Raw genomic sequence first — 13233 nt, 5'->3', positions numbered from 1 at the left:
CTGTAGTCCCAGCTACTCGGGCGGCTGAGGCAGGAGAATCGCTTGAACCCAGGAGGTGGAGGTTGTCGTGAGCCGAGATCACGCCACTGTACTCCCACCTGGGCAACAAAGCGAGACTCCATCTCAAAAAAAAAAAAAAAAAAAAAAAAAGCATCTTTTTTTTAATTAGAAGAAAACATACCAAAACAAAAAGTGTTAGGGTTGTGTGAAGATTAATATTTTTTCTCTTAATTTTTCAAATGAAAACAAACAAAAAAAAAGCTTGCCCTAAAAGGTTAGCCTGGTGTGTCTACTACAATTACATAGATTTGCTCACAGACTATTCTTATTTACAAAAGCAAAGACTGAACACAGATTAATAATAATAGAAAGTCTTAACTATTTCCTCATCTAAATGAAACAAAAAACTGAAGAATTTGGATTACTGGCCAAATATTTATACATCCCTTCACACTTATCATTAACACATTTTGTTCTAAATTTTCCTATTTTGCACTAAACTTACTGGGGCAGAATGAAAGTACATGATCATGTATATTTTTGACACCAATTATAAGGGCAAACTACTGTCTTGAAGGAGAAAGGGGAAGTGAGATCTGGTTTTAAGAAACTGAAATTTCTTGGCCAGGCACGGTGGTTCACGTCTGTAATCCCAGCACTCTGGGAGGCTGAGGCAGGCAGATTACCTGAGGTCGGGAGTTCGAGACCAGCCTGACCAGCATGGAGAAACCCCGTCTCTACTACAAATACAAAATTAGCTGGGTGTGGTGGTGCATGCCTGTAATCCCAGCTACTCAGGAGGCTGAGGCACAAGAATCACTTGTACCCGGGAGGTGAAGGTTGCAGTGAGCAGAGATCTTGCCATTGAACTCCAGCCTGGGCAACAAGAGCAAAACTCCGTCTCAAAAGAAAGAAAGAAAGAAAGAAACTGAAATTTCTCAACCTCCATTTGCATCTAACCTTCCAGAAAGAGATGTGGATCAAATACCTAACTGTCCCAAATACCTAACTCCATCTAAAATTCTTAGGCCAATGCCTCTGGCACAATACTTTATCATGTCTCATAATTTTTCCACCAAGTCCACCGTCGACACATTTAAGACGTGAATGATTGCACACATTTTGCACTATATTTTGATAATTTGGGTAATGTATTTTAAACATTACTGATGCACAAGGCAGGGTTAAGGTACAGTGTTGGGCATTGTGATGCTAGGCATGCATATAATCTTTCATATCAGTGTTTTTTTGTTTTTTTGTTTTTTTTTGAGATGGAGTTTCACTCTTTTGCCAAGGCTGGAGTGAAGTGGCACAATCTTGGCTCACTGCAACCTCTGCCTACTGGGTTCAAGTGATTCTCCTGCCTCAGCCTCCCAAGTAGCCGGGATTATAGGCGCCCGCCACCACGCCCGGGTAATTTTTGTATTTTTAGTAGAGATGGGGTTTCACCATGTTGGCCAGGCTGGTCTCAAACTCCTGACGTCAGTTGATCCACCAGCCTCGGCCTCCCAAAGTGCTAGGATTACAGGTATGAGCCACCAGGCCCAGCCAATATTAGTGCTTTTGAAAATAATAATTTTTTTTTTTTTTTGAGATGGAGTCTCGCCCTGTCGCCCAGGCTGGAGTGCAGTGGTACGATCTCGGCTCATTGCAACCTCCGCCTCCCAGGTTCAAGTGATTCTCCTACCTCAGCTTCCTGAGTAGCTGGGATTACAGGCATGCACCACCACGCATGGCTAATTTTGTTTTTTTCTTTTTCTTTTTTTTTTTTTTTGACAGAGTTTCGCTCTTGTTGCCCAGGCTGGAGTGCAAAGGCACAACCTCGGCTCACCACAACCTCCGCTTCCCAGGTTCAAGCGATGCCTCAGCCTCCCGAGTAGCTGGGATTACAGGCATGTGCCACCACACCCGGCTAATTTTGTATTTTTAGTAGAGACAGGGTTTCACCACGTTGGCCGGGTTGGTCTCGAACTCCTGACCTCAGGTGATCAGCCCACCTTGGCCTCCCAAAGTGCTGGGATTACAAGCGTGAGCCATGGCACCTGGCCTAATTTTGTATTTTAGTAGAGACGGGGTTTCACCACGTTAGTCAGGCTGGTCTCAAACTCCTGACCTCAGGTTATCAGCCCGCCTTGGCTTCCCAAAGTGCTGGGATTATAGGTGTGAGCCACAGCTCCCAGCCAAATTTTTGTATTTTTTGTACAGCAGGGTTTCATCATGTTGGCCAGGCTGGTCTCGAAATCCTGACCTCAAGTGATCCGCCTGCCTTGGCCTCCCCAAGTGCCAGGATTAGAGTAAGCCACTTCGCCCAGGCCACACTGCAAATTTTTAAAAGGAAAAAGATTTTGGGTAATTGCTTAATGCACAAATTAAGAAATGTTTGTTCCTAATGTTTACCAGATTAAGCAATAAAAGATATAGATTAAGTAGTAATTACCACAAAAAGTAGAAATAAAGTTATAGAACTTGAGAGTTAGAAAGAATCTTAGATCCAGTAGTTCTCAAAGGTACCTAAAATTTACTGGCTGATGAGGGCATCAAAGGCAGATTCCCAGGCTCGTTGTCCAGAGATTTGGATTCAGTAGGTCTAGTGGGGTACCCATGAATCTGTATTTCAAAATGATCAAGTACAACCCCATATTATTACAAGTAAGAAAACTATGTTAAGTAACCTATTTGCCCGGAATCATATAGAATCTAGGTCTCATTAACTCCCAACAGTGGTCTTCCCACTATACCTCTTAAACTACATACTTTATAGTTGAAGGAACTAGGACAAAGAAAAAGTTATTAGTGTGTTATTTGAGTCAATAAACAACCCTAGAATATTCCTGGTTGAAATTCCTATTTATTATTCATTCACTAAGTATTTCTTAAATGTCTACTAAATTATAAAACTAATCAGACATGAATACTGTCCTCTGGAAGCAATTATCAGTACGAAGGACAAGGCAAATACATAAAACTGATATCTGGTCAGGTGCGGTAGCTCACACCTGTAATCCCAACACTTTGGGAGGCCAAGGTGGGCCAATCAGCTGAGGTAAGGAGTTTGAGACCAGCCTGGCCAACATGGTGAAACCCCATCTCTACTAAAAATTAAAAAATTTCGGGTGTGGTGGCTCACACCTGTAATCCCAGCACTTTGGGAGGCCAAGGCAGGTGGATCACGAGATCAGGAGTTCGAGACCGGCCTGGCTAGCATAGTGAAACCCCATCTCTACTAAAAATACAAAAATTAACCAGGCATGGTGGTGCACACCTATGATCCCAGCTACTCGGGAGGCTGAGGCAGGAGAATGGCTTGAACCTGGGAGGTGGAGGTTGTAATGAGTCGAGATCATGCCACTCCACTCCAGGCTGTGTGACAGAGCAAGACTCCATCTCAAAACAAAAACAAAAACAAAAACAAAAACTGATAGCCAGCAGCACAGCAATCTATGAGTAGGTGCCAAAATAAGTGGTGTGGCCAATTATAAAATTAACTGATTCACACAGCTTCCACTCAGTATTTTTTTAATGGTTAGAATTTACCCATTAGAGATCAATATTCAATTTCTTCTCTTTTTGTTAAAAAAAAAACTGGCCTTTAATGAAGGAAAGGTTTTGTCTTGTGTGAACAGTTATCTCTCACCTCACTACTCAACCACATCAATACCACTACTATCACATCATCCCACATGCCAGAATAGCTTTTGTAGAGACCAAAGTTTTTATCATTTTAATGCAAAAAACTAATTAAGAGGTTGGCCCTCTTCAAAGGGTAAGAAAAGCCTCCCTTCTGGACCATCTTACTGGTTATATGTGGTCTACTGAGCATTTCAATTCTTCGTTCTTCTGCAATAGTACTATACATCCAAATATTACAGTAGCCTCATCATAGGCAAAGTGTACTTTGATACCTCTTGTTTCTGAGCTTAGCCTAGCCATATGACTCAGTCAGCCAATGGGATGTTAGGAGAGCAGAGTCTGGAAATATGCTGGTAGGGTTGGGCTTGGCCTCTTGCACTTCTGCCAATGCCATGACACAAGCCTCCCCCAGATAGATGTTACTTCTCCCTCTAGCCTGGACCCCAGAAAGAGACACATGGAGGAGAATAAATGCCTATTGTTGCATGCCACTAAGATTTTGTGGTTGCCAATAATTACACAGCAAAATGTCACTGAATCACCATATTTAAGAAATCCAGCCCAGGCGTGGTGGCTCACGCCTATAATCCCAGCACTTTCGGAGGCAGAGGCAGAGGCAGGCAGATCACGAGGTCAGGAGTTTGAGATCAGCCTGGCCAATATGGTAAAACCACGTCTCTACTAAAAATACAAAAATTAGCCGGGTGTGGTGGTGCACACCTGTAGTCCCAGCTACTTGGGAGGCTGAGGCAGAAGAATCACTTGAACCCGGGAGGCAGAGGTTGCAGTGAGCTGAGATGGCGCCACTGCACTCCAGTCTGGGTGACCGAGCCAGACTCTGTCTCAAAAAAAAAAAGAAAGAAAGAAATCCAGGGCCAGGGCCAGGGCCAGGCACAGTGGCCCACACCTATAATCCCAGCATTTTGGGAGGCCGAGGCGGGCAGATCACCTGAGATCAGGAGTTCAAGACCAACCTGACCAACATGGAGAAACTCTGTCTCTACTAACAATACAAAATCAGCCAGGAGTGGTGGCACATGCCTGTAATCCCAGCTACCCGAGAGGCTGAGGCAGAATTGCTTGAACCCGGGAGGTGGAGGTTGCAGTGAGCCGAGATCACACCATTGCACTCCAGCCTGGGCAACAAGAGCAAAACTCAAAAAAAAAAAAAAAGAAAGAAAGAAATCCAAACAATCAGGACTGATGATATAAAGCAGTGCTTCTCAAGCACCTGCTTGAGTGAGACTTTGGGGGGGTTCTCCCAGAGAGATTCATTCAGTACATCTGGACTATAGGGCCAAAAATATGCATTTTTATCAAGAACCCCAGGTAATTCTGTTGCAGTACCCACACTTTGAGAAAAACTAAAATGAAGATTACTAAACTTCAGTTACTCAGTAATATTCACTAACATCAGATTAATCTTACTTTATATAATGTGTGTGTTCCTCAAGAGATGTATGTAAAATTGCAATCTAATCAAGTGAATTATTTAAAACGCATTACAGAAGTTGACCTTTAAATAATAGCTGTGTTGTATTCTTTTATTAAGAATTCATTCATAAACCAAGCCAGCACATCTTATTTTTCATAAGTTGTTTTTTTTGGGGGGCGGGGGGCATAGAAAATGTTCTAAGAATTAGGCGGGGTGTGGTGGCTCATGCCTGTAATCCCAGCACTTTGGGAGGCCGAGGCAGGTGGATCACGAGGTCAGGAGTTCGAAACCACCCTGCCAAAATGGTGAAACCCCGTCTCCACTAAAAATACAAAAAATAAAAATAAATTAGCTGGGCATGGTGGTGGGCTTCCGTAATCTCAGCTAGTCTGGAGGCTGAGGCAGGAGAACCACTTGAGCCTGGGAGGTGGAAGTTGTGGTGAGCCAGGGTCGTGCCACTGCACTCCAGCCTGGGCGACAGAGTGATACTCTGTCTGAACAAAAAAGAAAGAAAGAAGAAAGAAAAGAGAAGAAAAGAAAAGAAAAGAAAAGAAAAGAAAAGAAAAGAAAAGAAAAGGAAAGAAAGAAAGAAAATGTTCTAAGAATTAAGGAGTCCAAGAACTCAATAAGTGAGAAAGAGGGAATCAAAAGAAATGATTTATCCATGACCCCGAAAAAGGATGTGCTATCAATCAGTCTTCTAGGATTTATTTTCCTGTTCAGCTGCACCATTTGCGCCTGTCGAGTTAACATCACTGCATCTGTGTAACCCAAATCCACACAGGCCCTCTCTCATCAGCTTGCACTTAATGAAGCTGCACTAGCCACTTCAATATTAGGCCAAGCAAAGTTTTACATGTTCAGAACTACGACATTTGCATAACCACTGCTGCACTAACACCTTGTAAGTGTCCCTGCTTCTTTACAAAGGTTGATCTGGTGAAGGCTAATTACTCCATCTCATATATCCAATAAGATGAGAAGTTGTTGCTGCTAGTGCTGCTGTTACCATTAATGTGGTATGTAAGGGCGCACACTATAATCCTGGCTCCATAATTTACTGACTGTGTGGTGAGTTATTCAAATTCTCTGTACTTTACTCTCCCCCTCTATGGAAAAGGGGAATGATAATAACCTACAACATAGAATTGTCATGAAGACGAAATGAAAAAATATATGTAAAGTTATTTGAATAGCTGATGGTGCATGGCAGGCACTTAATAAATACTAGCTATTATCATTACTGTTACAGGTCTGAAATCCAGCTTCACAAATTTTGTCATCTGGTGCTATGCAATACCAAAGAAAAAAAAGACTACAACCACTTTTAAGCAGTGATTCTTTTACTCTCTCCCTTTTAAGAGACACTATTCTAAGATAATTGTATTACCAAACAAAAATTAAGTTTATTTTTAAATAAATGCTTTTTCTCTTACTTTTATCAGTTCTGATCACAATATTATGAGCACGTCATCATAAATGAGAATCTATATTCTAAAAAGGTTAAGAATAACAAATAACATTGAAAAGCCTATGTTCTGAGATTTCTGCTCATGGAACGTTTAAGGCCTTTTACTCCATATTTTACAGGAACCACATGGCTTATGGCTAGAGAATTTAAATAGCTAACACAATATAAAGAAATTTAGAGAAAAATCATTTTTACTCTGAAAGCAACTACAATTATTAAAAATATTAAAATATCAGTTTTAAAGTAAACTCAGAAGTTCAAATTATTTTAACAGAACCATATAGATTTATCATCAATTTAACAGACATTAATTAACAGTAGACATTATTCAACAATAGCAAAAGCATAAAAGGAAACTTCAAATTTTCTTCGGCATTTTCCTAGATCAGACTTTCAAAATGAAAATAAGCAAGTAACCTCTGTATCTAACATAGCAATGAGAAATTTGTTTAATGTGAAACACACTTATCAAAAGAAAAAAAGTAATTCGAAAGGGTCATTTGGTCCTTTACTCGTTTTAAAAGCACAATCCATTTGCCCATCATAAACCAAGTGTACGAGTTATATGTAGAATTCACTCCTGAAAATTTCTAAAAGCAAATCACCAAAAGGCTGCTTGAAAAAATAGTTGCAAATAGAAGATAAGGTCTTTTTCCTAAGGTTTCTGAGAACTGAAATGAAAATATCCAAAGGAAAGGATGACTACCACCCTTTAGACTTTAGTGAAATGTCAAAGAACTTTCGGAGTCAAATCTCCTAGAAGTCTAATGTCAGGTCAAAGTTGTCTCGACAGCAAAGCCAATAGATAGATGCCAGATGACTAACAGTAAAGTTATCAAACCGTATAATACAATATATCAAGAATCTCACAGTTCTGGCTTCCTCAACATTTATTCTATTCATTCGGTAACATTTCTGAATAATGAAAGGAACATGGATTCCCAGAGTGATCTAAATTTCAAAATAAGGTTCAAGTGTGTGTTCTCTAGTTGATGTTCTTTTTACTGTAAGCCAAAACCGCTTCTTTATAATAATAATTTTAAAAATCTACAGGTCTGTTTCCAGAGATCTCATAATAGGCACTGTTCACTGGTGATTAAAATATTATTTTTAATCGTTGCATTACCTCACAGCTAAAAATGTCAAGATACCACACCCAATATGTCTTTTTCACCCCGTAAAGGGGGGTGGGGTGGGAATATGGAAGTGGGGATAGGAAAATACACAAGAATATTAAAGGCGATTTCCCTGGAAGGCATGGGGCAGGCGCGCAGGCACCGGGTCGCAGCTCCGCTGCACCGCGATCGGGGGGACGCATGGCGAAGGGCAAGCACAGGCCTCGGCCTCTGCGGGCTCCCTCCCTCGCCACCCGCAGGGGCAGTGGCCGGGACGTGCCGGCCGGAGCTACTCACCAGCCGCAGTGCTGACCAGCAGGATGGTCCATGGTAGCCAGGGCACCCGCCAGGGCCGCTGTAGCGAGGAAGTCATCCCTGGGCCAGCCAAGAATCAGGAGGGCAAAGAAAAGAAATATGGGAAGTAGACCGGCGGAGAAACAGCCGGGAGGCTCGTCTTCTCTCCCGTGGACTGATCCTGCCCGTATCACAATACAGTTTGAAAGGACAAATGGCTGATGAGAGGACCTAGCTGCAGAGCTTTCATGCCGCTGCAGAAATTCCCTTCATTTCTCTCCCTCGCGGCTGGGGGGGTTCCTTCGCCTCGGACGGGGTGCCGCGGCCCTCCAAACGGAAGGCATGTCTGTGGGGAAAGCAGGGAGCCAAGAAGAAATCCCCCAAATTATTTCCCTCGTAGTTTCACGATATCAAAAAAATATCCAGGTCTGGGAGAAAACATATCCAGGGTGCGGAGGGCGGGGATTCGATCCGGGGTCGGGGGGCGAGGGTCAGAACTAGTTCCCGACTGCCGGGAAGGACGAAGCCGGGCGGGCGGCGGCGGCGCCCGGCAGCCCTAGTCGCATCGCCCGCGGCTCCGGGAAGGCAGGATTCCTTAAGTTTCGCTTCGGTGCTTCCTTCACTCTGATTTCGAAAACAAATCCTCTTCCTTGACTGGATCAAAAAAGGTGCCTGCCTCCATGGACAAGCTCACAGTCCCCACGCCTTCGGAGAACAACCGTGAGAGGGTTGGGGAGGCCCTGGCGAAGGCTGAGGAGAGGTAGGAGCGGGGGAGGGGAGGGGTCGCGGTCGCGGCCCCGGCCCGGGCTCCCCGAGACAGCAGGCGGAGTGGGTGTGAGAGGCTGCCCCTTCTAGTCCTCCCGGCGGCGCTCCCTTCCCTTCCTCGCTTTTTATTCCTGCGGCTCGATCTTGCCTGAGGTAAATTCCACCAAGAAAGCCTCCTCTTCTCCCGTCAATGGCTCCTGTGAGCGAATCACAACCCCCCGAGGAAGCCGCTGCTGCCGCCGCCGCCGCCGCCGCCGCCGCCTCGTTCTCCCGCAGCTCTGGGCTCCGGGCGGAACTCGGGCGTCGCGGACCGAGGGCGGGGGGCGGCGGGAGGGCGGATGAAGGTAGCCGGGGAAGGGGGTGGGCAGGGAGGCGGCGAGACACCCTGCGTCCCTCCGGGAGGCACTTCCAGTGGCTCCGAGCAGACCAGACACAAAGGGGGGAGTCGCCGCAGCTGCCAGTCTGCGGCGCTCCCGGTCACCGGAGTCGCCCCGCCTCCGCCGCCGCCTCCGCCGCCGCCTCCGCCTCCTCCTCAGTCTCCGGCTCTTCCCGGCCCTGTCTGTCTCTAGCCTGTGGTGCAGCGCGGGCGGCGGCGGCGGCGGCGCCGGCGGCGGGATGAAGCCCGCACTGCGCCTGCGCGCTCACGGCCCCGCCCGGCCCCGCCCCTCGTCCGGGGCTGGTTGAGGGCTCCGAGGCCCCAGCGCGGCGCGTCTCTCCGGTGAATGGCCGAGGGCTGGGTGGGGCTGCGGTGGGCAGCGGTGGCCTTTCTCCTTCACACACATACGCATGCCTTCCAAATGTGCATGGCTTGGGATTCGCGTATTTGTTTAAGAGACGACGGCCACATCTTTTTGTTCGGCGTTCAGCAGACTCCTCCGAGTTCCCGGATTTCTCCCGACTGAGACGTCTCCGTCTCAGTACTCTCGGAGGAAAGCCTCGAGGGGCAGAACTGCCCTCTGTTGTTTCACGGGGCTGGAACCTCCCTCTCCGCAGCCCAAAGAATCCGGATGGACCCGCCTTTCCCAGAACCGGAGACCTTGGCCTCCTCAGGCTCCCCTCTGACTCAAACAAAAGCCGGAATTGGAAAGACCACCCCTTTGATGTGTTCGCTGTAATCGACGTCCTGCTTTCCTCAACCGCCCATTCCCTTAGCCTTCTTAGTTGACAGGAATATTGAGTATTTGCAAGGATGCGAGGCCAGAAAAAAAAAAAAGACTTTTAATTCTATAAATCGTCCCGCTGCGTGCGCGCGTCTGTCCGTACAGCGCGGTGCCCACCCCGAGAGAGGGCCTGGATTCACCAAGGCTGGGGGCCTTGAGGGCTTTTTAGGGCACGTGAAAGGAAAATGGAGTTAGAGTTGTGTCGGGATAGAGAGTGGGATCATTTTGCACTCAAGGAATTGAGAAGATCCCGTTGGTACCGCAGTTTCCAAGGATTTGTGTAGTGCGTTTTTTGGATCTGGTTTGTACAAGCGACCAGTATAGGAGACGGGATCCCTCCCGCCCTTACACCCCGCTGCGGGGTCAGCCGACGTGGGTGGGATTTTGCCGGCGGCGAGGGGAGAAGGTGACGTGCGTGGCGCCATGATCGGAAGTCTGGACTGAATTCTTAGCTGCGAGGTGGAAAATGCGCGTGGGAGGGCGATCTTGAGGGGTGAAGTCTGGCCTTCCCATCTCCTACCAGGCAGGAGGGTTATGCTGAAGGCTGGTTTTGCTGGTCTTTCATTGTGGCTAAGGGCAGTTCCACAGATACAGTCATAGATAGACTCCTTAAGTCATGCTCTGCTTGCTTCTTCTAGTCCGCTGTTACCTCTTTATCTGAATTTGATGTAAATAAATCTCCACATTCCTTAAACTGGTTCTGTTATACTAAACATCTTCCATAATTAGGGGTTGTAGCAATACCAACCCCGGATTCTAAGACTCTTTTTAGTTGAAATATGTTTATGCTGTTTACCCTTTAGACAGAGAAAAAAAAATTCTACCTAGTAAAATCCCTTAAAAAGACGAAGAGCATATGCTTTGATTCATTAGCTTTATTTATTTAGGTTTTATTTATTTATTTATTTATTTATTTATTTATTGAGGCGGAGTCTTGCTCTGTCGACCAGGCTGCGGTGCAGTGGCGTGATCTCGACTCACTGCAACCTCCACCTCCCAGGTTCAAGCAATTCTCCGGCCTCAACCTCCCGAGTAGCTGAGATTACAGGCGGCGCCATCACGCCCGGCTAATTTTTGTATTTTTAGTGGAGACGGGGTTTCACCATGTTTGCCAGGCTGGTCTCGAACTCCTGACCTCACGTGATCCGCCCGTCTCGACCTCCCAAAGTGCTGGGATTACAGACGTGAGCCACCGCCCCCGACCGATTCTTTATAGCTTTATTACTGTATTTTGTTTTGCCCAAAAGGTCTAAATTAGAAACGGTATTGTTTTACCATTTGTCTTTCAAGAACTGAGAGTTTCTAGCACTCAGAGAAATTGGATTTTAGTATGTTAGAGGTGCAGAAAGTTTAAAGTTTATTAATTCGTAATACACTTTTATCTTCCTCAAATTGAGATCAAGTACTTCATCATTCAATTTTTATTTGCTTAAGATTTTTTCCAAGAAACATTAAGTGTCCTTTTTGTAGTTCCCCCGTATCCACCGTTTCAGTTACCTGCAGTCAACCACGGTCTGAAAATATTAAATGGAAAGTTCCAGAAATAAACAATAAGTGGTTTTTTTTTTTTTTTTTTTTTTTTTTTGAGACGTAGTTTCTCTTTTGTTGCCCAAGCTGGAGCACAATGGCACGATCTCAGCTCACAGCAACCTCCGCCTCCCAGACTCAAGCGATTCTCCTGCCTCAGCCCCCTGAGTAGCTGGGATTACAGGCATGCGCCACCACACCCGGCCAGTTTTGTATTTTTAGTAGAGATGGAGTTTCACCATGTTGGTCAGCCTGGTCTCGAACTCCCGACCTCAGGTGATCCGCCCTCCTGGCCTCCCAAAATGATAGGATTAGAGGCGTGAGCCACTGCGCCTGGCCTCATAAATTTTAAATTGAGTACTGTTACTAACTAGCTGTGAGGAAATCGCTGCCATCCCACACTGTCCTTCTGGGATGTGAATCATGGTTTGTACAGTGTATCCGCTATAACCTCCTTAATCACTTAGTAGCAGTCTCTTATCAGACTGACTGTGGCAGTATGCAATATCCAAGTGCTTGTGTTCAACTAACCCTCGTTTTACTTAATAATGGCCCCAAAGCACAAGAGTAGTGATGCTGGCAATTCAGCCATACAGAAGCTGTAAAGTGCTTCCTGTAAGTTAAAACGTCAGAGTTCTTGCCTGTAATCTCAGCACTTTGGGAGGCCGAGGCAGGCAGATCACAAGGTCAGGATGATCGAGACCATCCTGGCTAACACGGTGAAACCCCGTCTCTACTGAAAATACAAAAAAATTAGCCAGGCGTGGTGGCAGGCGCCTGTAGTCCCAGCCACTAGGGAGGCTGAGGCAGTGAATGAATGGCGTGAACCCGGGAGGTGGGGCTTGCAGTGAGCCGAGATCATGCCACTGGACTCCAGCCTGGGCGACAGAGCAAGACTCTGTCTCAAAAAAAAAAAAAAAAAAAAAGTCAGAGTTCTTGACTTAATAAGGAGGGAAAAAAATTATAGGCTGAGGTTGCTAAGATTGTTGGTAACAATGAATCTTTGGCAGGGTGCAGTGGCTCACGTCTGTAATCCCAGCACTTTGGGGGACCAAGGCAGGAGGATCACTTGAGGTCAAGAGTTCAAGACCTGCCTGGCCAACATGGTGAAACCCCATCTATACCAAAAATACAAAAATTAGCTGGGAGTGGTGGCACGTGCCTGTAATCCCAGCAGCTACTCCAGAGGCTGAAGCAAGAGAATCACTTGAACGCAGGAGGTGGAGGTTGCCCATTGCACTCTAGCCCGGGCGATAGAGACTCTGGCAAAAAAAAAAAAAAAAAATCTATCTGTGAAACTGAATTGTGAAGAAAAAATAAATTCATGCTAGTTTTGCTGCCATACCTCAAACTGCAAAAGTGATGGCCACAATGTGTAATAAGTGCTTAGTTAAGATGGAAAAGGCATTAAATTTGTGGGTAGAAGACGTAATAGAAATGTATTCCAGTTTATAGCAATTGGGTTCAGTACTGTCTGCAGTTTCAGGCATCCACTGGAGGTCTTGGAACAAGTTCCTTGTGGATAAGGGGCAGGGAGGACTACTGTACATGTTATAAATGTATGATAAATTATATAGAACATAGAAAAGGTCTTAGGAAATTCACAAGAAAAAACACATGCCGCTGACTTGGTAGGTAGACAACTAGATATGTACCCTCTTCCCTTTTCTGTTCCTTCTTGTGATATTTCAGTTGGGACATGGCTGTTCACTCACAGTGAGAAAGAACATCAAAGAACAGAATTAAGACTTGGCAAGAAACCTGTCCACGACAAAAGGCAGACAATGTAAGTCAAGCTCAGCTGAGAACAAAGGACTGGTGATGCAGGTGAGGTTT

At 45.6% G+C, this 13233-nt stretch overlaps 1 protein-coding gene across 7 annotated transcripts in view; it reads right to left on the bottom strand.

Moving 5' to 3' along the window:
- The window catches only part of BMPR2 (bone morphogenetic protein receptor type 2), a 192128-nt gene extending 182787 nt beyond the window's left edge, over positions 1 to 9341 (bottom strand). For 2 of the 7 annotated variants that reach the window (XM_063791562.1, XM_063791564.1), the window contains exon 1: positions 7949 to 9292. Coding sequence is in view for 3 of the 7 variants with exons in the window: in XM_054680083.2 (XP_054536058.1) it covers positions 7949 to 8024 (76 nt within the window). In the remaining 4 variants the exon portion in view is untranslated. Of the gene's footprint in view, positions 1 to 7948 lie in introns of all 7 variants that reach the window. The other 5 variants (XM_063791563.1, XM_063791565.1, XM_054680083.2 and 2 more) reach the window with 4 other exon arrangements.
- Between the last annotated feature and the right edge of the window lie 3892 nt (positions 9342 to 13233).

Source organism: Pan troglodytes, chromosome 13 (genome assembly GCF_028858775.2).
Source record: "Pan troglodytes isolate AG18354 chromosome 13, NHGRI_mPanTro3-v2.0_pri, whole genome shotgun sequence".
Lineage (NCBI taxonomy): Eukaryota > Metazoa > Chordata > Mammalia > Primates > Hominidae > Pan > Pan troglodytes.
The sequence above is the reverse complement of the archived record's forward strand: the minus strand, read 5'-3'. Positions and strand labels throughout refer to the sequence as shown.